The sequence below is a fragment of the Dermacentor andersoni genome, chromosome 9 (genome assembly GCF_023375885.2).
Source record: "Dermacentor andersoni chromosome 9, qqDerAnde1_hic_scaffold, whole genome shotgun sequence".
NCBI lineage: Eukaryota > Metazoa > Arthropoda > Arachnida > Ixodida > Ixodidae > Dermacentor > Dermacentor andersoni.
In genome coordinates, this window is record NC_092822.1 from 29,635,270 (window position 1) to 29,660,986 (window position 25,717).

The 25,717-nt window shown below is 44.0% G+C and overlaps 1 protein-coding gene and 1 long non-coding RNA gene across 4 annotated transcripts in view; both read left to right on the forward strand.

Moving 5' to 3' along the window:
- LOC140213289 (uncharacterized) overlaps nucleotides 1-4,399 on the forward strand; it is a 63,072-nt gene extending 58,673 nt beyond the window's left edge. The window contains exons 8-10 of the mRNA XM_072284474.1: nucleotides 1,472-1,574; nucleotides 3,283-3,461; nucleotides 4,105-4,399. Of these exons, the coding sequence (XP_072140575.1) occupies nucleotides 1,472-1,574; nucleotides 3,283-3,461; nucleotides 4,105-4,242 (420 nt within the window). The 3' untranslated portion in view covers nucleotides 4,243-4,399. The remainder of the gene's footprint in view (nucleotides 1-1,471; nucleotides 1,575-3,282; nucleotides 3,462-4,104) is intronic.
- A 4,898-nt stretch (nucleotides 4,400-9,297) lies between these two features.
- On the forward strand, nucleotides 9,298-18,077 carry LOC140213290 (uncharacterized). Of its 3 annotated transcripts, none has more exons than XR_011890277.1 (5): nucleotides 9,298-9,972; nucleotides 10,071-10,167; nucleotides 14,288-14,392; nucleotides 17,049-17,107; nucleotides 18,045-18,077. It is a non-coding gene; the product is annotated as an uncharacterized lncRNA (long non-coding RNA). The 3 variants fall into 3 exon arrangements; XR_011890275.1 differs by having other exon boundaries at nucleotides 9,299-9,946; XR_011890276.1 differs by lacking the exons at nucleotides 17,049-17,107; nucleotides 18,045-18,077 and adding an exon at nucleotides 16,186-16,277 and having other exon boundaries at nucleotides 9,302-9,946.
- Nucleotides 18,078-25,717: the final 7,640 nt, after the last annotated feature.

Sequence of the window (25,717 nt, forward strand, 5' to 3'; positions counted from 1 at the left end):
CTCTGATATCGATCGCCAATGCTTGCAATCTGACCTTGATGCAATTGCCTTATGGTGCTCCAAATGGCTAATGTCGCTTAATATCTCTAAAACCAAATTAATGACATTTAATGGTCGAAAGTCTCGAATTGAAAACTTACTTCATTAATAACAGCATGATTGAGTCTTCCACTTCCTACAAATATCTTGGCCTTCATTTCCAGTCTGACCTAACGTGGCATCACCATATAAATTTAACCCTGGCAGCTGCTAACCGTACTCTTGGAATACTTAAACGAACCCTCAAGCAAGCGCCACCACTCGTACTAAAACAGGCATATATCACTATCATTCGCCCGAAAATGAATATGCTGCGGCAATTTGGGATCCCAATCAGGTATATCTAGTCTCTAACCTCGAAGCCCTGCAGAAACGTGCTGCTCGATTTTTTTCAGATTATTCAACATTCACCAGCGTTACATCTTTAAAGAATCGTGCCGGTTTGCAATCCTTGAGCCTTCGTCGAAAACATTCTCGCTTATCACTATTTCATAAAATTTTCCACTACTCCTCACTTCGTGATGATTTTTTTCTGTCACCACCGATTATCTTTCCTCGCCGCGATCACCCGAACAAAGTGAAACGCATTTTGTGTCGGTCATCAACTTTCGCTCAATCCTTCATACCACGCACTATTATCGATTAGAACGATTTGCCCTCATACATAGCCATGGAAACTGACATAGCCAAATTTAAGGAAACAATTTGCACTTCTGTGAAGAGCTGTTAAAAATGTTTTCTTATTAAGTGTGTTTCCCTGCTTTTTTTTATGCTTTGTGAGTTGTTGCTTGCTCCTGGTGTTTTAATGTACGTTGCTTCTTCTTTTTTGGTTTCTTGGTTCATTATGATGACTACACTGCCTTGTTGAATGGAAAAAAAAATCTCTTGTAAATGTTTCTTTCCATGTATGCTGTACCTTAATGTACACATTTTTTTTGTAGCCCCCCCCCCCCCCTTTGTAATACCCTCCTTCAAGGGCCTTTAGGGGTATTGTAAATAAATAAATAAATAAATATCGAAACGTCCCACTCCAAACATCTAGCTAAATACGGTTGTGCCTTCACCAAAGTGGTCATCTGACGCGATACATTTCACTCGGGAGTGAAGCAGGTGCACTCGGGAAAGCAGGACGTTCAATTTACCGAAAGTTTAATGTTCCTTGTCCATTCCTTGCAACCACTGCACAGTAATGGCAAAAATAAGTCTCGTCTACAAACGCGTACGCCATGACTGAAGGAGTTATGCCTCCAGAACTAATATTTCATTGGTGTTAATAATTAGGTAGTCTATCCTCTATTGAAATGTTTCGCTTGGGGTTTTACGTGGTTGATATCAAAGTACTGCTTAAGATTTCAAGCCCTCGAAATGTACTGTTGTTACAGGGCTTTGTATGACTGTATAGAATATGTACTCTTGCTAATCTTTCATGCAGGTGAAGAACCCAGCTATGCAGCGGTGGATGGGTACATGGGCGACAGAAGCGGTTAGCACACTGGTACAAAAAGGACAAGCGGCATTAGCTGAAAAGGAGAGTGGTACGTATCAGGCCACTTTGCTTGGCATAACGTGGTGCCCTAAATGTTCAAGAAATGCAGTACCTGATATGTCACAGGGAGCAATGAAAGTTAAATATAGACGCCTCACAATGATGAAAATGTCTTCGTCAGTGACGGCGAATGAAAGCCGAGTCTGGTTTAACTTGCATGCAACAATTTCTTTAGGCAAGAGCAAATTGCTATTGGCCTCGAGCTCCACCACTGGAAAAGCTGGCGCCACCGTTGGCGTGTTGTGCTATGAGGGATCACGTGTACATAGCGGCCGCGTCGGGCTGCTTTGGGAGCGCCGAAGCGAGCTGAAAAACGGAGTTTAAATCCCTCGTACGCTGCGGTCCTCATTTAGTGGCCAGATTTTCCCGCTTTGAGTATCTCCTTTACAACGTTTGAAAGCACTACAATAGGTAGTGGCTGCCTTTGAAGGCGCGCATTATGGTAGGCTACTGCTCGGGTATGCAGCAAGCACAGACGCGAGGAAGATTTCTGCTACGGCGCCGGGTCTGCGATCTTCAGAAAACGCGCACTGAGACGCTCGCCCGAGTCCGCTGCCCGACTAATGTCATGACGGTTTGGTCGATGAACTTGTCGATGCTATAGATACTGGCAAGTTCACTGGAGTGGAAAGGGAGTGTAAGAAGCACATTTTTTTATAAATAAGTATGACAAGGTCATGTTTGTGTTATGAAGTAATGCACTGGATTACAAAAAAGAAGCAGCGGGAAATCGCACGCTGAGAACACCAATAAACATACAGTGCGACGCAACTCGAGAAATAATATTGAAACGTCCAAGAATTTAGAAGGAAAAAAATTGAATCGTCGCGACGGCACATCCCCGTAGGCATCGAAGTCTCTACAATGAAATTATTTTTCAGCAGGTCTGATAGCGCCCACGCAACAATGGTTGCTCGTATAACGTCAAATGCTCATATTCTGCGGCCTAAAGCTCATGGCACGGTGCGAAAATGCGCACACGGTGAAGGCGAAACAGTCGCTGCCAACTTGTGGGATCGCTGCATTGAGGCTTGATTCTATTACGCTGCATTTAGTTATACAAACACTATCACGGCGACCGCGCGCAGTGGCGTTCACGTTACGTATTCGGTAAAGAGAAAGCGCCTGTAAACTATTCCATGCTTTCAGTTTGACCCAAGATTATTATTTAGACAGTAAAAAACTTCTCTCGTTTCAAAAGTACTTCCAGAAATGTCTGGAAGAGCATCTGCGTGGTGTTTTCAGTGAGCCCTGACAGCAAAACTTATGAGGAACGCACCGCGTGATCCTTCATACTACGCCAACGAGGTGCTTCCGATAGATGGCGACTCCGTAACTCCTCGCCGCCAATATTACTTTCTCTCCCTCATCGTCAAAAGGCTGGCAAAAGAACAATGTCACTGTGTTCTCAGGCCGTGACGATCTGGTGTGCTCGCAGTCGAGGGCGCGTTATAATCAGTAAAACACGGTATGCGATGTGCTAGGCGTATGTGTAAAAGATGCAATTCAATGTGTAGATGTAATTCAATATGCAATGTGTAAAATCCGCTGCGGGCCGTTTGCACGTCGGGATGGGTAGGCCGTGCCTGACCGCCGCGGCCCAGGCCCTCTGGACAGCCCGTAGCCGAGAGGCGAGGTTGGAGCTCTAGAGCGCCTCCTCCCACTCTTCTACTATAACTTATTATTCTACTTTTCAGGCCCAACATGGACCCACACAATACTCCTGGCCCCATCAGCTCTCATGGTCGGTGTATGGCTTGGCTGGTACCTGAGAGGGCCCCAGACCCCAACAAACTCGGCCCCATCCCAGCCTCAACCGCAGCAGATTGTCGTGCAGAACATCATGCAAGTCGACAGAAGGATGCGGGCAATAAGGGTACTGTGAAAAGCAACAGGACGTCTAAAATACATGTATCATGCGGAGTAAAAACTGTGAAATTAACATTTAATGATAAGCAAAGTATTTTATAAAAATGTAAGCTTTATTCTTATTCTTTGAATATTGTTGTCGCGTATAACTTTGAACGAGGAATTATGTATAAAGGCAATTAGCTGAGCACTGGTAAACTTTTTCTGGTTTATTTCTCATTTCTCTGCAAATGTTCCCGGAGTTCACTATTATGAAAAGAAAGATATCAATTCCATAACACAAAGGACAGCATAAACAACGAGATCATGGATGCATTGGCTGTTCAAGATATTCGGAGTCATTTCTATGGAAGGCCCACCTTCCAGAAGCGATGGGACTAAAAGCCTGATGGTACTGTTAACACATTGGCAGTCTGGATCAGAGAGGTTCGTAGAATTGGCGAAAAAAGTCGGGGAAAATATGGACCCCGTGTCCCAGCTGACAGAGGCAACAGAGACCTTCCATAGTGAAGCGGTTGCCATGGTGACCATCAGGAGCCGGGAATGGCATGTGATGAAAGGCAAATAAAGGGGAGCGACAGTCAAGCATCTGTACAGTGTGATGTAGAGTTGTTGCATTCTAAATCACGCGTCTGACTTTCGAATCGCAGGGCCGAAGGAGTTCCAGCCAACCACCGCGCCAGAGAAAGAAAGGCCGAAGAAGCGGCAGGCAAGTTTGCCCCGATTGTGAATTTGTCTTGATAGATCCTATTTTTTTGCTCCTGTCCATTGTTCGAGCTCACACTTAATGGAACAGGGACTGATGGAGTGCCTATATACCATCAACTTACACTATAAGCCCTAATGTAATATCAATGCACATAAATAAGTTACATCCTTCGATGTCTATAAGCATTTATGTTGACATTGCAATCATATTTATCATTTTGCGCATCACAGATTGTATTATTAGAAATGAGTAAACTAAGGATGTGTGATCGGTTGCTACCAGTGAATGCCAAACCAAAATGTTTTTTTTTCTGCACTTGCATTGCCTTTAATTTATCATTTCTGCAGTTCAACTAAAGGCAAACTTCCCCTATGTTTTCCTTGGCTTCATTACCTGCTGGCTTGATGTGGCTGGGTTTAGGCAAAATCTGGGCCGTTGGGTCCCATTGTTCCTACACGTTCATATTATAAGACTAAAAAAATTCATTGCTCTAGGAGACGGATCGCTAGGCTCAATAAATATATAGAAGATTACGCGCTCAAACTAACCAGGCAGAACTGGGAGTCCACCTGCGATAGGATGGAAGGAAATATAGGCCTAGCTAGGACATGGAATCTACTCCGCTACCTGCTGGATCCACAGGGCTGCAAATCAGCGCAGCGACAGAACCTTCAAAAAATTTTTCACTTGTACGAAGGTACGGAGGTAGATCTAATGGACATACAGGAGAGATACATAGGGGACACTAGCAAGGAACCCCTACCTAACTATGAAGGCGTAGGCAACTCCAGCCTAGACGAACCCATCAGCGAGGCGGAGGTCCGGGCGGAGATTGCCAAGCTCAAAACCAAATCAGCTTCAGGCCCGGATGGCGTTTGCAATAAAATGCTTCGCAATCTAGACGATAACTCTATAACTGCATTAACTAACTTTATGCAGAAGTGCTGGGAAGAGGGTAAACTACCAAATCAGTGGAAAACCGCTAAGGTGGTGATGATCCCAAAACCAAGCAAGAAACTCCAGATAGAGAACTTAAGACCTATCTCTCTAACCTCTTGTGCAGGCAAGCTTTTGGAGCACGTTATTCAAACGCGGCTCAATAACTACATGGAGGATAATGACCTCTATCCGCATTCGATGGTGGGCTTTAGGCCCAGGCTCTCCACCCAGGACGTGATGCTGCAACTAAAACACCAAATCATCGATGCGGAAACGGGGGACGCAAAAGCAATCCTAGGGCTTGACCTGGCGAAGGCCTTTGATAACGTCACACATAAAGCCATTCTTGAGAACCTTCAGGACTTGAGAGTAGGCATACGAACCTACAATTACATTAGGGACTTCTTGTCAGACCGAGAAGCAAAAATCCAGATTGGAGAATGCCAATCGGATGACATTAAATTAGGCAGCAAAGGGACCCCACAGGGCTCTGTGCTCTCGCCCTTTCTTTTCAATGTGGCCATGATCAAACTGCCTGAAAGACTGGAGGCTATTGAAGGACTAAATCACAGCATATACGCTGATGACATTACGTTGTGGATAGCTAGGGGCAGCGATGCCCAAATAGAGGAAACCCTCCAAAGGGCTATCCAGGCAGTTGAAGGTTACGTCGGACCTAGGGGACTTAAATGTTCACCGCAAAAATCGGAACTGCTTCTATACCAGCCGAAAGGCAGGGCCAGTAAGGAGGAACCGCAAATCTCTCTCACAGCTGGGGGGATCCCCATTCCAAAAGTGGACAAAATCAGAGTTCTGGGACTTTTGATTCAGGCCAACAGCTTTAATGGCGAAACAATAAGGAAACTAGATGGCTGCGCACTGCAGACCATGAGGCTGATCCGCAGCATCGCCAACAGGCGATCCGGGATGAGAGAAGCGAATCTAGTTAGGCTAGTCCAGGCCTTTGTGATAGGTAGAATAGCTTATGTTGCTCCCTTCCTCAGTTTTAGGTCATTCGAGAAGAAGAAGATTGAGGGCATCATACGTAAAAGTATAAAACAGGTGCTGGGGCTTCCCATCCGCACTGCAAATGAAAAGCTTTTAGCTCTAGGGCTCCACAACACTCTTGAGGAGATTATTGAAGCAGTGAGGATCTCGCAGTATGAGAGACTTGCGGGAAGCCCTACGGGCAGGAAAATCCTAGCTAGGCTAGGCATAAACTATGAGGGGCAGGAAGAGATCAAAGTCGACCTGCCGCGAAGCGTGCGGAACCGACTAATAATCCCACCACTACCTCAAAACATGCACCCAATCCATCACAAGGAACGCAGAGAGAAACGGGCCGAGGCTCTTGAGAAGCGTTTGAAAAACTCGTAGGACGCGCTCTACGTTGATGCTGCAGACTATGGCAACGGCCGCATGGCCCTAGCTGTAGCGAGCGCTGAAACTAGATTGATAGCCAGTGGCACAGTTCCAACGGATTGCTCTCAGATTGGAGAAGAATCTGCCATAGCACTTGCAATTGCAAGTACTTCAGCCAAAATTATAGTCAGCGACTCTAAGGTTGCGGTGATGAACTTTGCCAGAGGTAGAATTTCTCCCGAGGCGAACAAAATCCTGCAGACCTGCAGAGATAGCAGGAAAATTGAAATAATCTGGGCACCTGAGCACGCCTCCCTCGCTGGGAACGAGGCGGCCCACGAATTAGCTCGAGGACTTACAATCCGAGCTGGTGGGCTAGCCGAAGGCTTCACGGGGCGAGACCGCTTAGTGTGCTACAGAGAGATCACACAACACTACAGACTAGGGCGGGTTAAATATCCTCCGGCTGATCCATCCTTAAACAAGAGCCAGGCCTCCACTTGGCGTTGCCTGCAAACCAACTCGTTTCCAAGCCCGGTGTCGTGCAGCCTCTACTACCCGGGTCAGTACTCCAGCCAGTGTAAGCTATCTAAAGCCAGGGCTAATCTCAATCACATTCTGTGGGAATGCCCACAGGGTCCCTCTGAGGGAAGAATAAAGTCTTTAGAACAATGGGAGACCTTATTACTCAGCTCGGATCCGGAGATTCAACTGAAGACCGTCCAACTGGCCGAAACCGCCGCTAGAGTCCAAGGACTCCTGGCCCTCGTCTAGGCGGGAAGGCTTAAAGCCTTCCCTACATCTGTTGGACAAATAAAGTTTTACAATCCAAAAAATTGCTCTAGCATGGGCGCAAAATACGATGCAGTGTGTGTCACATTATAAGGGTGTCTTGCAAAAATCGCAATTCAAAGCCTCACGTAATTTTAATGATAGCAACATTCGCCAGTTCAACGCAATCTTCAGAAACAACTACCCGGATACTAACCTGGCTGTTTTTCTTTGCCGATCCTAGAGATAGCAGGTAGCACAGGCCACAAGCGTCTTAGCTAGCACTGAAGCAGATGTGCTTAAGAGGAAGCTTTAGCTCGGGTGCTCCTATCTAAACACATGTAAAAGGAGAGTTCGCCTTTCTCGGCAACCACTGCACCAAATTTGACAAGTTTTGTGGCATTTAAAAGGAAAACTTAAAATCAAGTGTCTGTTGGTTTCGGATTTTTGTTTCAGGCCGTCAATTTTTTATTAAAAATTGGCAAAAATCGAAAATTTTCAAGAAACGGAACTATGAAGTTTACAACTCCGTAACGCAGCAACGAAAATTGATAATACAATTCCGTGAATTGTACCTAATAGTACATAGTAGTAGTGTAGTACCTAATAGTAGTAGTAATAGTACCTAATAGTACATCTCAGAAAAAACGTTTTTCCGTTTTTACATGTTTTGGAATAGGCCGCGTCGGAGTTGGGCCCGAGCTAAAGCTAGCACTTAAAATTACTTGAAGACGTTCAGCAATCGTGACAGCCGACGCAGCCTTTCGAAAGAGCGAGAGAGTTCGCAAGTTCCTGTCGTCTGCGAGAAAAGTCTCGCGTTTGCAGCGAGCAGGCGTCGTAGCGGACGACACTTGTAGCATTCCTCTCAAGCGGGCAACACTTTCTCACAACGTAACATTTTTATTTCCATAAACACTTGATGAGTATTTTTATATAACTACATGCCCGGTTATTATTGCTGTTGTTAAAATTGAATGAATGAATAATTTGAAAATTGAAAGATTTGAAGAAAACTTAAAATGAATATTTGTTCTCTGGCGTTAAATTGGCTACACAATCTAACAAGAATGCATAACCTGGTGTGCCCTGCTGATAAACCATAGTAAGCCGTGCTTCAGTCTCAAAGTCACACAATTCTTATGTAACGTGTTGTACATTATATATTACGTTGCAGAAATAAAATTAGATTTTCTGCGATAATATTTGAGCATAGCTTTGTTTACTGCGCCGCAAGCAATCGCCGATAGTCTAAAGATCGAAGTCAATCGGAAGCCTGTACTTCCCATCATTCCCATGAAGGTTGAGGCAACGCTCATGAGAGCCCCCATAGACACTAGCGCCAAATTTCCCTCTAGGGTATTTATTTAAAAACTCTATGGAGTCCCCCGATAGCCTCTTCGCCCGCCGCTCCGTACAGTAGAGACAACCACGGCGTTGGCCACGCGAATCGCGGACGCTGTATAAAAATAAACTCCGTTTCATGCATCAGGTGCAATGCTGTGGAAGCTACGCAAGTAGTGCAGTCTCCAAATAATATCGCTGCGCGCATTGCGTGTATGGTTCGCTGGGAGTTTGCTGGCGGCGTTGCATGTGAGGCTGCCGCGACGGGAGGGAACTAAAAGATAACGAAAAGAAAATTTATATAAAACAACGTGTTAGCAGCCGAATGAACGCATGGCTTGATGGCGTCTTAGGGTAAATTCTTATTTCCATTCAGAACTGACCTTACATAAAGAACATTTTCAGGAGAATCCGCCAAACACACCGAACTGTTTCTCAGTGCGAACGCAACCACTGCAAAAAGTGTCTGTAGCATCCACAGCGTTGCACCTGATGTATGAAACGCAGTATAGTAGATGCCTTGGGCGTACTCCGTAACAATGCTTGCCGGCGCTCATGTCCACGAAAGCGATCTGCAACGCGGCCAAAGTGCGCGAGAGCCTGGACCTCGTCTTCAAAGCGATCTGCGAGATCTGTAGAGTGCGCGCAGTGCCGGTAGCACTGCATGCGCTGTGCGTTCGACGTTTCGTTCACGCTGAAGCGAAAGATGCATGAAGGTCATTCGCTCGCTGCCGCCGCGATTGCTCACTCCGGAATTTCGACAGCGGGTTCCGCGCTCATCGAGCGAGATGTGTTCATGTCTACCAGTGCGCGCGTGACACCGTGCTGGTTTATTTAGTTAAAATACGTTGGGGTGCTAGTTGGTTTGACTGAAATATAGAATGTGTCAGCACCGATGGCGTAAGCGCGACTGAACAAGAACGTAGAAAGAAACAGACACAGAAAGACAGCCTGTCTGTGTGTGTCTGTTTCTACCTACGTCCTCATTTAGTCACTTTTCAACATGTTTAAAAGGGTATAAAGCCGATAAAACTACTGTCCTTACTTCGTACAGCTATACACTAATTTGCTATGGCGATCAGTGCTTCGCCTTTCGAGCGAAACTGCGATTTTTTTTTTTTTTACAGAAGACGACGTCGAAGAGCGGCAAGCACGAGGACTCGTGGCGCAAACAAAGAACAAAGCAAAAATTAACCAATCTGGAAATCCCACGCAGCTCCAAAGAACCAATCAAAACTCGGAGCTCCGATGATCACCAATCCTGGAACGACACACCGTGGACCAGAAGAGAGAACAAAGCCGAAGTGCGTCGTTAGCAGCATCAGATCGCCGAGCAGAAGAGAATCAACCGAGCCGTCTTCCTGCAGCAAGTACGTCCCAGTCCCAGTCCCAGTCTGTACGTACGGTAATCTACCGCATGATTGCACTCGCGTTATGCCAGAACTCCTTGGTACTGATTTGAGTTGTAATTGTATCTTTCTACCCCTTACGCAGTGACAGCATGGCTGCTCTGGTACTAGCGTCAAGCCTTTTGAGCGCGGTCACGACTTTCTGCAACAGGAGGAGCATCGAGAATGCTTTGTTGTCCTGGGTATGTTACCTTATGACCATCTATGCGCTGATGTACACATTTCAGTTAGTCCGCAACACGTTGGGCTTCCATGACCTCAGAGAGCCTTTGCAGCGAATGTGACCGACAATCACACTTTGGTCGCAAGCACCACGACAAGGCGTGTCTGGTGCCAGCTTCACTCAACGTATCGCAGTTTTCAATCCTTCTCATAGAGTTCAAGGCCTCACAAGGGTTCTCATAGTTTTTCCTTCTCGCCGCGGAACATTCCTGTAAGCTTATAGTGATTACTTCTTTTGTAATTATAATTTTTAGTCAAATATTTATGTATAGGTACGTTACTATTCAGTGCTTCGTTAGTCTACATAATTAATTAGGCAAGTTAGATCTGTAGCTTGGTTGTTATTTAGATCGGCATTGGTGAGTTTAACTAATTAGTTACTTAGCTTATTTCTTTGTTACTAATGGAAATTGTTCAATTATTTCAATTTCTAAGTTGAGCCTTTCAATTAGTACACTTAGGTAAGTTATGTAATGTTGTAACTTCGCCGACAGGCAGCCACACATCAAATATTAGGAATTCTCACTACCGTTAATCATGCTGCCACTACACGCAGGCACGACTTTTAGGTGGAAGTAGACAAAATTGCGAGGTTAAATTGCTCTTTAGCCGGTTTATCACAGAGTTGACCCATGTGTACCTTTTGAAATGTGAATTTGGCCGGTGTTGCAAATGAAGCACCTGGAAATGAAACACGGCGTTGTAGTTTCAAAATTGTTCGCATTAATATTGTCGAACAGGGCGTCGATTTGCATGTTGTGTCGACAAGACGTCGTTAGTAGCAGTGGACCATTGCGCGAAAGTGGGTGAATGCCTAGGACGCCAGTGGCGTCTGTCAGGCGTCTGCTCCGATAAACTTGCGCCAGCGCCGTGGTGCGTTCACTGTGGACGCTATAGGAAGCGTCCCCATAGCGTCACGCGAGAGTTTCGCGGCCAGACGAAAAGTATTGAACCGTCCTGCTACCACCCTTCTAACGCTCATTTTCACTGGCGATGTCCGTGGATCTAGTCGTTGAGGAAAAAAAAGTTCGACAGACAAAAGTGTTTACGTGTGGAAATCCAATGCGAAGCATTATAGTGCCTTTGGTGAAGTATTTTCGATTTATGTTCTCGACATGCATGAAACTCTGTATGCTAAAAATGTTTGACAACGTTACAAGACAGAACTGGTGGGATGTTCTTGTTAGACAGAAAGCAAGCACATTATCACCCTCGCGATGTGGTCGAAGTGCAAACGTGGTATCGCATCGTCGCCGTTTTCTCCGTTCGCACGGCATCGTAGCTGAACAAGTAACAGCGCAATAAAATCCAGGCACAAGAGAGGAGGAAATAGACAAGCGCTTGCCTTCGACCTCCGTTCTTGTGCCTAACGTTTTTAGTACGCTAAGTTACCTGTTCAGTTATGGAAAACAAACTATCCGAACCATCAACTCGTAGGAAGCGCTCCCCCCCCCCCCCCTCCTCCTCCCCGGATAAATTCTGAACATAGCGTAATTTTTCTTTTGTCCTACATAAGTAATTTCCCGTGTAGCTATATTCTACCGAACATTTCACACAAATAAACAGGTTCCAAGAATTGCGAGAAATATTCTTTTAGCCGCATTCTTCATGGCGTAAGTGTTGCTAACGCGCTCGCCTGTGTGGTGTGTGCGTTACGTTGTTCAAACAACTACGCCTACTGGACGAGTACACCTGCGGAACCGCTGTTCCACTACGCTCATGGGCCAGTGAGCTTGTGATCCCCTTCAGTCACTAATTACGATCAACTGTCGATAAATGCGTGAAATTTAGATGCTTTTATGAGGATGCTGAAGACTCCATAAAAACCAAGTCAGTGTGGGATGAGAATGACTATGCATTTTATGTAGACCCATCATAATTACATAGTAATTAAATATTCGCATATTGTACAGTCGGTCATGCTACGTTTCATCATTAAAAATATTGAACCACCCACTCGAATTACTTGCACAGGTTAATTATTAGGTGTCAGCATTACAAAAAGGCGGAAAATATTTCGCAATGACTAGATTGGCGAATAGCCAAGGTAGCACCCTTCGTCAAGTCAGGCGACCAATCTTCACCATTCAACTACAGACCTATTTCGCTAACAAGTACCATATGCAAGGTCATGGAACACGTCATTAACTCCCAAATTTCCAAATACTTAGAAAGCCACAACATAATATACCAGTATCAGCACGGTTTCCACATGGGCTACTCTTGTGAAACACAACTTGCAGGGTTTGTTCATGACTTCCACTCATCCGTTGACACTGGTTTACAAGTAGATGCAGTTTTCCTTGATATCTCCAAAGCTTTTGATCGCGTTCTGCACCACAGATTACTCCTCAAACTTGCATGCCTAAACATTCGCCCTAACATTCTCGCATGGGTTAAAGGTTTTCTTCCTTCCAGGCTCCAGTTTACTTCCACTAACTACAATTCTTCTTTTGCCCACGTTACTTCTGGTGTCCCCCAGGGCAGCGTGCTAGGCCCTGTACTTTTCTTAATATATATTAATGATCTTCCTTCTTGCGTAACGTCCCGGGATCATCTCTTTGCCGATTATGTCGTAATTTACCGCACGATTTCCTCTGATATCGATCGCCAATGCTTGCAATCTGACCTTGATGCAATTGCCTTATGGTGCTCCAAATGGCTAATGTCGCTTAATATCTCTAAAACCAAATTAATGACATTTAATGGTCGAAAGTCTCGAATTGAAAACACTTACTTCATTAATAACAGCACGATTGAGTCTTCCACTTCCTACAAATATCTTGGCCTTCATTTCCAGTCTGACCTAACGTGTCATCACCATATAAATTTAACCCTGGCAGCTGCTAACCGTTCTCTTGGAATACTTAAACGAACCCTCAAGCAAGCGCCACCACTCGTACTAAAACAGGCATATATCACAATCATTCGCCCGAAAATTAATATGCTGCGGCAATTTGGGATCCCCATCAGGTATATCTAGTCTCTAACCTTGAAGCCCTCCAGAACCGTGCTGCTCGATTTTTTTCAGATTATTCAATATTCACCAGCGTTACATCTTTAAAGAATCGTGCCGGTTTGCAATTCTTGAGCCTTCGTCGAAAACATTCTCGCTTATCACTATTTCATAAAATTTTCCACTACTCCTCACTTCGTGATGATTTTTTTCTGTCACCACCGATTATCTTTCCTCGCCGCGATCACCCGAACAAAATGAAACGTATTTTGTGTCGGTCATCAACTTTCGCTCAATCCTTCGTACCACGCACTATTATCGATTAGAACGATTTACCCTCATACATAGCCATGGAAACTGACATAGCCAAATTTAAGGAAACAATTTGCACTTCCGTGACGAGCTGTTAAAAATGTTTTCTTATTAAGTGTGTTTCCCTGATATTTTATATACTTTGTGAGTTGTTGCTTGCTCCTGATGTTTTAATGTACGTTGCTTTTTCTTTTTTGGTATCTTGGTTCATTATGATGACTACACTGCCTTGTTGAACGGAAAAAAAAAATCTCTTGTAAGTGTTTTTCTTTCCATGTATGCTGTACCTGAATGTACACTTGTTTTTTTTTTTTTGTAGCCCCCTCCCCCCCCCCTTTGTAATACCCTCCTTCAAGGGCCTTTAGGGGTATTGTAAATAAATAAATAAATAAATATCGAAACGTCCCACTCCAAACATCTAGCTAAATACCGTTGTGCCTTCACCAAAGCGGTCGTCTGACGCGATAAATTTCACTCGGGAGTGAAGCAGGTGCACTCGGGAAAGCAGGACGTTCAATTTACCGAAAGTTTAATGTTCCTTGTCCATTCCTTGCAACCACTGCACAGTAATGGCAAAAATAAGTCGCGTCTACAAACGCGTACGCCATGACTGAAGGAGTTATGCCTCCAGAACGAATATTTCATTGGTGTTAATAATTAGGTAGTCTATCCTCTATTGAAATGTTTCGCTTGGGGTTTTACGTGGTTGATATCAAAGTACTGCTTAAGATTTCGAGCCCTCGAAATGTACTGTTGTTACAGGGCTTTGTATGACTGTATAGAATATGTACTCTTGCTAATCTTTCATGCAGGTGAACAACCCAGCTGTGCAGCGATGGATGGGTTCATGGGCCACGGAGACAGTTAGCACACTCGTATAAAAAAAGGACAAACGGCATCACCTGAAAAGGAGAGTGGTACGTATCAGGCCACTTTGCTTGGCATAACGTGGTGCCCTAAATGTTCAAGAAATGCAGTACCTGATATGTCACAGGGAGCAATGAAAGTTAAATATAGACGCCTCACAATGATGAAAATATCTTCGTCAGTGACGGCGAATGAATGCCGAGTCTGGTTTAACTTGCATGCAACAATTTCTTTAGGCAAGAGCAAATTGCTATTGGCCTCGAGCTCCCCCACTGGAAAAGCTGGCGCCACCGTTGGCGTGTTGTGCTATGAGGGATCACGTGTACACAGCGGCCGCGTCGGGCAGCTTTGGGAGCGCCGAGGCGAGCTGAAAAACGGAGTTTAAATTCCCTCTTACGCTGCGGTCCTCATTTAATGGCCAGATTTTCCCGCTTTGAGTATCTCCTTTACAACGCTTGAAAGCACTACAATAGGTAGTGGCTGCCTTTGAAGGCGCGCATTATGGTAGGCTACTGCTCGGTGGCGCAATGCCGGACGTACACAACGGAGCCCGGTGTGAGCCTTATTCACACGTAGCCGCAGGACAACCTGCGTGAAGCTTGGCTCGCGAAACATAAAACCGGCACACGGTCATCGGCTACAACTCGGGTATGCAGCAAGCACAGACGCGAGGAAGATTTATGCTACGGTGCCGGGTCTGCTATCTTCAGAAAACGCGCACTGAGACGCTCGCCGGAGTCCGCTGCCCGACTAATGTCATGACGGTTTGGTCGATGAACTTGTCGATGCTATAGATACTGGCAAGTTCACTGGAGTGGAAAGGGAGTGTGAGAAGCACATTTTTTTATAAATAAGTATGACAAGGTCATGTTTGTGTTATGAAGTAATGCACTGGATTACAAAAAAGAAGCAGCGGGAAATCACACGCTGAGAACACCAATAAACATACAGTGCGACGCAACTCGAGAAATAATAATAAAATGTCCAAGAATTTAGAAGAAAAACGATTGAATCATCGCGACGGCACATCCCCGTAGGCATCGAAGTCTCCACAATGAAATTATTTTTCAGCAGGTCTGATAGCGCCCACGCAACAATGGTGGCTCGTATACCGTCAAATGCTCATGTTCTGCGGCCTAAAGCTCATGGCACGGTGCGAAAACGCGCACACGGCGAAAGCGAAACAGTCGCTGCCAACTTGTGGGATCGCTGCATTGAGGCTTCATTCTATTACGCTGCATTTAGTTATACAAACACTATCACGGCGACCGCGCGCAGTGGCGTTCACTGTACGTATTCGGTAAAGAGAAAGCGCCTGTAGACTATTCCATGCTTTCAGTTTGCCCAAGATTATTATTTAGACAGTAAAAAACTTCTCTCGTTTCAAAAGTACTTACAGAAATGTCTGGAAGAGCATCTGCGTGGTGTTTTCAGTGAGCCCTGACAGCAAAACTTATGAGGAACGCACCGCGTGATCCTTCATACTACGCCAACGAGGTGCTTCCGATAGATGGCGACTGCGTAACTCCTCGTCGCCAATATTACTTTCTCTCCCTCATCTTCAAAGGCTGGCAAAAGAACAATCAATGTCACTGTGTTCTCAGGCCGTGACGATCTGGTGTGCTCGCAGTCGAGGGCGCGTTATAATCAGTAAAACACGGTATGCGATGTGCTAGGCGTATGTGTAAAATCCGCTGCGGGCCGTTTGCACGTCGGGACGGGTAGGCCGTGCCTGACCGCCTCGGCGCAGGCCCTCTGGACGGCCCGTAGCCGAGAGGTGAGGTTGGAGCTCTAGAGCGCCTCCTCCCACTCTTCTTCCATAACTTATTATTCTACTTTTCAGCCCCAACATGGAACCAAGCAATACTTCTGACCTTGTCAGGACTGATGGTCGGCATATGGATTGGCTGGTACCTCAGAGGTCCCCAAACCCCTACGAACGCGGCCCCACCCCAGCCTCAACCCCAGCAGATTGTCCTGCAAAACGTTATACAAATCGACAGAAGGATGCGGGCAATAAGGGTACTGTGAAAAGCAACAGGACGTCTAAAATACATGTATCATGCGGAGTAAAAACTGTGAAATTAACATTTAATGATAAGCAAAGTATTTTATAAAAATGTAAGCTTTATTCTTATTCTTTGAATATTGTTGTCGCGTATAACTTTGAACGAGGAATTATGTATAAATAAAGGCAAATAGCTGAGCACTGGTAAACTTTTTCTGGTTTATTTCTCATTTCTCTGCAAATGTTCCCGGATTTTACTAGTATGAAAAGAAAGATATCAATTCCTTAACACAAAGGACAGCATAAACAACCAGATGATGGATGCATTGGCTGTTCTATGTCTGGAGAAAACTGCGCACAAGTTATTAGCCAAGATATTCGGAGTCTTGTTTCTATGGAAGGCCCACCTTCCAGAAGCGATGGGACTAACACCTTGATGGTACTGTTTCCACATTGGCAGTCTGGATCAGAGAGGTTTGTAGAATTCGCGAAAAAAGTCGGGGAAGATATGCCCCCAGTGTCCTAGCTGACAGAGGCCACAGAGACCTTCCATAGTGAAGCGATTGCCATGGTGACCATCAGGAGCCGGGAATGGCATGTGATGAAAGGCAAATAACGGGGAGCGACAGTCAAGCATCTGTACAGTCTGATGTAGAGTTGTTGCATTCTAAATCGCGCGTCTGACTTTCGAATCGCAGGGCCGAAGGAGTTCCAGCCAACCACCGCGCCAGAGAAAGAAAGGCCGAAGAAGCGGCAGGTAAGTTTGCCCCTATTGTGAATTTGTCTTGATAGATCCTATTTTTTTGCTCCTGTCCATTGTTCGAGCTCACACTTAACGGAACAGGGACTGATGGAGTGTCTATATACCATTAACTTACACTATAAGCCCTAATGTAATATCAATGCACATAAATAAGTTACATCCTTCGATGTCTATATAAACATTTATGTTGACATTGCAATCATATTTATCATTTTGCGCATCACAGATTGTATTATTAGAAATGAGTAAAGCTAAGGATGTGTGATCGGTTGCTACGAGCGAATGCGAAACCGAAATGTTTTTTTTTTTTTCTGCACTTGCATTTGCCTTTAATTTATCATTTCTGTAGTTCAACTAAAGGCAAACTTCCCCTATGTTTTCCTTGGCTTCATTACCTGCTGGCTTGATGTGGCTGGGTTCAGGCAAAATCTGGGCCGGTGGTTCCCATTGTTCCTACACGTTCATATTATAAAAATAAAAAAATTCATTGCTCTAGCATGGGCGCAAAATACGATGCAGTGTGTGTCACAATATAACGGCGTCTTGCAAAAATCGCAGTTCAAAGCCTCACGTAATTTTAATGATAGCAACGTTCGCCAGTTCAACGCAATCTTCAGAAACAACTACCTGGAGACTAACCTGGCTGTTTTTCTTTGCCGATCCTAGAGATAGCAGGTAGCACAGTCTTTGTGCCACTAAGCAGTTGCAGGGTGCAATTTGCAACTAAGCATGTCCCACTAGAATTTAGCACCTCTTTACTGAACGTCTTGGGTATCCTGATCCCAAAACCCGTCAGGCTTTTAAGGTATCTGTTTAACTTTCTCTGTCAAAGTATGGCGAGAGGATATTATATGCTACTAAATTTTTTACACATTTAAGAAGTTGTATCAATGCTTCTAAACGCAACGGTGTAATTCCTCTTGTTTTCCAGCGTGCACACCTGGCCGCTCAGAGGGACAACCACACCGGCAGACAGCGATGACTAGCCGCGTTTTTTCTTAATTTGTATTTTGCTTGCTTTTTTTTCTTGTTTCTTTTGCCAGTATTATTAAAGCTTCTTTCTATATGAGAATACACTTCAAGTGCCTCATGTGCAAGAGAGTCTCTCCTTTCTTCCTAAATTTGCGCTCATTTGCATGAAGGGTTTTTCGATACTACGTCTGGGCAACACCGGACGTAGGTGTATCGCATCCTTTTCTGGAATATGTTAAGCTGTTTGTCAGATTCAGCTAAATAATGAGATACAGCATTGTAATTACTGGAATTCAATGTGGAGCAATGTGCTTCTGTGTTAAGTTCTCTAAAAGAGAAGGAAATAGGTGATAATAAGCAATTCGGCACATTGTAAGGACTAGAACATCGCTTTTATGAGAAATTGCGCTTGGGGTAACATGCTTTCTGCAAAATAAGTGCAACAGAAACACTTGGACCTGCTCACGTGCTTTCATAATCGTACCCTCAGCATCATTCATGAATAAATGGAAGTAGAAATTCCCGTGGCACACTATAAGCTTTCCCCAAGACACTGCCTTGAAAACATTTGTAACAACACTCCTGCCTCGAAAACATTGATTCAACTTCATCATAAGGAAACACGTCAGCAACCTACATTAACCTCACTCATTACTCTAAGCAAAGACCTCGGTAGTGAAGTGATCATCTTTATTTTTGCAAGGAGTTTTATTTTTCAGCTGTTAAGCTTTGCCATTAAAGAAAAGTAACTAAATGTGCTGGTGTTTTAGGTGAAACCAAATGCAAAGTTGAGTGAACAAATCGACCAACTCATCTAAAATATGTGCCACGTACCTTATAGGCAAATACCATAATGATCAACATCGAGGCACTCTGAGAAGCTGTGCGCCTAATTCAACCTTCAGAGTATCTCCGCAATACATTTGCTGGCTCTAATAAATGTCATGAATTTATATTGTTTTATGTGCTACTTTGTTGTTCAAGTAAAGGGAAAAGACACTGACATTACAGTCTAGCGAGAAGAGTCAGCAATCTGATTTTCTTTAATGGTCAAATTCTATTGCATAAAAATTTCATGTGCAGCAATGCTTCCTTGTAATGCATGAAATTGTTCTTGGTTTCCTTACCAATGATCGGAATCTCAGTCTGACCAGTCTGCATTAAATTTAATAAAGTCTGCAATCTTACTAACCATTCTGCTTAATGCTAGTCCTACCACCTCCTCTTAAGTCACCTACTCCCTTCTCTAGTCTCTAGGCAAACAGTTGAAACTACTTGCATATATTTATATATAAATATATATATAAAGCAAACAAACAGAGACAAAGGACAACATAGGGGAAACTACTGCTACTTACCAATTCAAATAAAGAAATTATAAATTAATGCAATTGGAAGTGGATGATTGTATATATATATATATATATATATATATATATATATATACACACACATTCCAATGCATGCACGTGCAAACAGCCACCATATTATGAAATGGTGCTCAAATCTTGTGCCACTTGTCTAGTGGCTTCTACAGCAAGCACACCCTGGTTAAACTAATTTCTCAGTACACTATTAGGCAATGCTTTGTATTGAGGTAGATAAATAGGAGCGCAGGCAATTCTTCCAATATTGCTTTTAGTGCTGGCACATTTTCTGTGAACACTCAAGATTTCTTCTCCATTAGACCTGTCTATAACCTTCGATTCATTACGCTGCTGCAACCATCCACAATGTGCGTGTGCCAACCATATCAGACATGACCCAGAGTTCAGCTAAGCAGACTATCCCAGATGTAAGGGAGCAATTGAAACATCTTTGAATTTTATTGAATTCTGGGTTTTTACCTGCCAATACTACGATTTTATCATGAGTTAAGCCGTAGGGAGGGACTCCAGATTGATTTCAACCACCAGGGGATATGGAAACATCAGTGCAAGAATTATATTGAAAAAGGTAATTTAACAGAATGTGTAAACAATAATAAATTCAGACATATTTTAATAAAGGGATGTAATTAACATAAGACTAAGCAACTGATTAGCCGAAAGAGCCTGGTTTATTGTGAGGAACCACTTTATTCCAGGCGAGCTTGTGCTTGCTGCCACCACGGGTATCAACCTGTGCAGCTGGTGATGACATATACAGATGAACAAGATGTACAATGGATGATCATATGTAGAGACGATGAAGTTGAAAGTCGTGCATGTATTGTGCTCACACTAATTCTCTCTCGTTGTGGAAGCGGCTGCTTGGCCACGCGAAAATATTATGAAATGCGTCGAGAATATGGTTTTAAGCCAGAGACATGCGCTGTCTCTGTCCCACGGCTACGGTGACCGGACGGCATTCTAAGGGGCGAGATGCGGTAATTGACATGTGATGCCTGCTCAATGACCCTGTAAGGTTCCATGAAACGCGTGAGAAATTTTTTACACAAGCCAGGAACGCGCACAGGTGTCCAAAGAAGAACTTCTCCGCCAGGAGAAAAAATCACAGCATGGTGAGTCGAGTGGTAACGAGACTTGCCAGCGTCCTGGGACATACCGGTGTTAAGGCGGGCTAGGTGACGGCAGTCCGCGAGGTGAGAGTGAGAAAGAAACTGTTGCCAGAAAGGAACTGCTTGGGGTACAAGAGTCGAAAGGAACGATATATCAAGAACGAAACTTGACGAGCGGCCATAGATGAGGGAAAAAAAGGTGAAAGAACCGTGTATAGGCGAATGTCACCAACGTCAGGATTGCATCCTAGTTCGTCTGGTCTGGGCGGTTGTACATTACAACCATGTCGAAGAGGGTACGATGAAATCGTTCCGGAAAGCCGTTCCGTGAAGCCGTTGGCCTGCAGATGTGGAAGTTGTCTTGCGAATTGTGCTTGACGCGCACAAAACTTCGGTAAGGATAGACGAGGGGAAGGCTTTGCCGCGGCCTATGAGGATAACGCGCGGAGCTGCGTGGCGTAAGAAAATGTTGCGTCGAAAGAAATCGGTGACTTCAGCAGCAGCCCCTACTGGCAGAGAGGCTGTGTACGCGTAACGTGTTAGATCGTCCACGGCCGCCACAATACTTACAATATATAACAGAGTTGACAAAAGCTAGCTCATACTACAGTTAACATTTTTTTGTTCCGCTTTACTCGTATGCAAGTTCAGGGTAGCATCAAGAAGGCGCAGGGGAAGAGGGTTAATCAAAGGAGAATGGGAGGAGTGCTTATTGCATTCTCAATGTCGTCCGTGTGGAAGTGTGGACAATGTATTGGAAGGGCGTCTGAAGCGGCCAGCGAATCTGACTTCTCATAAGTCATACATACATACATATGTGATCGCTACACGTTGTAAGAGCTATTAATGTTCTGCCTATCTTAACTAGATACTTCCCAGATTGCATGACTTACCTCTGTTTGTGTAGTGAGCCAGCATACAAACACAGACGCACCAGTTTATGTTCAATCGTAAATGAAAACACCCAATGTTCACACCTTTACATAATTTGTCGATGTATAAGTGAGTCCAGTAATGTTACTAGAAAAAGTTAAAAAAACATGAAAACAATTAGGTAAGTAATACAAGAAGTGAAAACACAAATTGCTGTTTTGCTGTGCCTTAGGATTTCGAAGCCTTCTCAGGTAACTAGAATGAATCAGTAATGAACTAGCATGTGCTTCAAAGACCACTTTTCCCTCTGCAGAGCGTAGTAAATGTTGCATGAAAATGCATCAGCTAAGCATAAAGAACCGGAGCTAGCTATATGCCAGCTTTAATCGTAACCCTTTTCACAGCAGTGTCGTGTTTCTTCTTTTCTTTCGTCGTTGTCTGTTTAGTGCTGCTAACTTACGAAGCATGAAATACCACCAGCTCGCCCCAGTTTCATTTCTAGTACTTTCCTTAAGCACAGCTTTATAGATAAAACAACTTGGAACAGACTAGAATATCTTTTTGTCGTTGTATTCTTTTTTGTTATGGTGCTAACTTTTCGACAAGACGAGAATACGCACTCATATAAACTTTTAGTTCAACATTACATAATATATGGCTTGCTTATTATACTTTATCACGAACACGTTACTAGACTAAATTGATTGTCAGTTGCCTTGTTTCAGTGAAGGTATATTGAAGTACCACGATGGGACGAGGAGAAATAATATACGCAACACGACTAGGTGTTGACATATATTTCACTCAAGAGGACAATTTCAGTAGGCCTAGAGTATCAGAAGACCCTTTTTCTCGGTAATGTGGATTATAGGATTGCACAATATTTGCACAAAAACTCATCACCTGAGCATAAAAACAAGTGCTAGGTAATATTACCTTCGCAATAAATTTTGTTTGTAAGCACTGTGTGAGAAATAACACCGTGTATTGTGAAGAGTCGCATTGTTATGCGATTGAAAGGTGAGCAATGAGCGAAAATAAAAGGAAATTTTGCATTGTTATTTCAGAGAGGGCATTGATTGTGTCCCTTCACAAGTATGCTATAGGAAAAGAACATCGAAATAAATTTGCATGAACGCGAAAAGAACATAGAAGTTCCTAAAGTCAAACATCCTGCGAACCCGTGCTGGCACATCCAGGAGAAAATTTCCACGCCTGGGGTATATTAAAAAAAGAAGAAAGAATGAAAAGAAAAAGCTGCATGAAGAAAAGATCTGTGGAACAGTTATTAAGTTTGTCAAGCATATTTAACAGGTTACTACTAGCCCAGCAACAAGTAAAACTTTCCTCTTTGCACAAAACACTTTGTACTAGCAGTCCCAAAGTTTGGCCAAAGCCAAACTTGGGACTACTAGTACTTTATGGGCAAGTGACATGTTTTATTTAGTATACTGCCAAGCAAAGGAAAACGGCGTACTTGAGCATGCAGTCGTCATTCAAAGACAGCAATTTCATTTTTAGCCGAAAAGGTGGCCTTTGCCACTTGTCGATGTGCTCTACACAATCATTGGCCCTAATGACTGATGGATATCTGCAAAATTCCTGGGGAAAAATCTTAAATACACCTCATTTTATGGATAACAGAGATTTTTTGTCCTAACAGTTCACTATCCAACGGTATTAGATTCCTAAATGCTAGTGCCAAAATATTACTGAGTTGAAGTGAAAAACCCTGCAAAGATTAGTGTTACATTCCGTTTCCACTCTCTATTCAAAGCCATGCTGCAGCAAATCTGGTTCACAGCTCACAGCTCACAAAATAGGTTGTCTCCTGGCTACACTGCGATAACCTCGATCTCTGGCCGCAAATATTCATATACTAGTGTGAAATGCGCTTGTAGGCTTTGCTGACAAGCAATATGCTGTCGAGTTGTCATGAACACTACCACACCACCCTGATTCTTAACATCCTATCTCTGTTTTATAAAAAAACCCTTCCCCAAGCATCAAGTAGCGGACTAGAAGCACTTCGCTGAGGCCGACCTCTCCGCCTTTCAGCCATAAAGTTTCTCACTAAAGACTTTTATGAGCTTTCGCTGGGATTATCAAATGCTAGTCACATGCACGACTGCTCTCACAACTCCTTCAAAGCACTTCATCCCAAGAGCAAGAGAGGTTAAAGGACTGCCACAAATAGGACACACAAGAAAAGGTATTTTTTCTGAAAACTCAAAATGACCATAAAATGTTTCTCCAGGTTTCCAGCGCTGGGTGACTTAATGAATTTATGGGTGAGCATTAGGCAGGAGTGCTAGGCAGGCATCAATGTCGCACATTTACCTAAAATTTTCCTAACTTTGCATAAATGGTCCATGGCGTCCTCAATTGTCGCCGTGAACCTCTGCTGAGCCTCCACAGTAAGCTGGAAAAGGCAGTTCCGCATTTGGGTATACAAAGCTACGCTCGTCTTTATTAATGGAATCCGCATTGTCTAGGAACTTCGCACATTTTAATGTATGTTATCGATCTCTAACCTCTGTAATGCTAGCTCAGACCACTGCGTATGTGCCTGAATTTTGGATTAGAGAGACAGAGAGAGAGAGAGACAGATGCAAATGAGAGAAAGGCAGGGAGGTTAATCCGAGTTAAAACCTCCGGTTTGCTACCCTGCACTATGGGAAAAGAAAGGGTAAGTAAAGACGGAAAGAAGAGCGTGACAAAAATAAAAGCGTGAGAAAAAATATGAACAGGGACGGAATGGGGTCATTATAGTCTTTCTAATAGGCCACAGTCACGTAAAAAGGTCAAGAAAGCCTTGACCGACTTTCGCCGCGACGACAATAATTTGGCATAGACAACTTGGCAAAGTACATATTGTCACGGTTGAACAATGAAAGCGGCAACGGTCAGGGCCATGACTGAATGCTTGAGCTAGGCATAAGCCTATGTTTTTGTGCTGCATCGCTTGACGAGTACCAACCAGCCACTACTACCAATTAAATACGCCTCGTAACATCTTTTGGTGGAGGTGCTGGATACGCTTGACTACAACCCATTTCTGGATCTCCGCAGTGGAAGCCAAGTTTGTCCCGTCAGGATGTCGTAAGACAGCGTAGTGTATGTGCAGTTCATGCCAGCTCCATTACGGCCATCTTTTCGCATCCCTACGAGCTCGGCACATTCTACGGCACGGCCACCAATGACCTGGACGATTCGCTTGCATTATACGAGCGTGTCAGCGACCACAATTGGGACAAGGCGATGGTGCTTGTGAAAAAAAAAAAAAACTTTTTATCTAAGGGGGGTTCAGCACACGTATTTTTTAGCACGCATAAAGAACATGTAACAAATTGGGGCGTCTGCAAGCAGAAAAATAAAAATGATGGGGTTTTACGTGCCAAAACCACTTTCTGATTTTAGGCGCGCCGTAGTGGAGACCTCCGGAAATGTCGACCACCTGGGGTTCTTTAACGTGCACCTAAATGTAAGTACACGGGTATTTTCGCAACTACGCAACTTGTTTACCAAATCAGTTGGACAACAGCTGGCCACAAGAAAGGAACTCCCGTCAAGAACTCAGTCAGCCACGGAATTCCACATCATGCATATTCAAGACGTGTTAGCCCTGTGTCGAAAAGTTGACAAAGACATGTCGGAGAGGGACAACGTCGGTCATTTGTTAAAAGGCATACCTGATGATGCGTTCAAGTTGCTATTGAATAAAATCTGCACGGTTGAGTCCAGCGTCCCTGAATCTCAATAATGCTTTTTTGAACATCGGCATATGATCAGACATCAGTGGCTGCCAGGTAACTACACCATCATCAGCAACGAGGGAGCCGACGAAGCAGCGCGCACCGCTCACCGAGAGCATGACAATCTACTGAACCGTTTCGATTTTCCCTCGCCTAAATTCATGTAACAAAATTTTAGATTTTTACCTCCTTTTCTGAACACACAAGCAAAGTCTGCCCGACTCTTGGCCAATCCCCGCGAGTGGGTAAGCGCCAAACTCATCAAGGACATCATCATCATCATCATCATCATCATCATCATCAGACCAACGTATGCATGTGCCATACCACAAGCTTCCAATGCTTGATGTAGAACGGCAACTTGATCAATGTTCTCACGAAGATGTGTGCGGATGAATTACTGCCATATGGTAAACAAATTTCTTATTAAGTGCTCGAAAACACCATATGCTGGCAAGGTTTCAAAATGGCCACGTTTTAAATCACGTGATTTATATAGAGGCA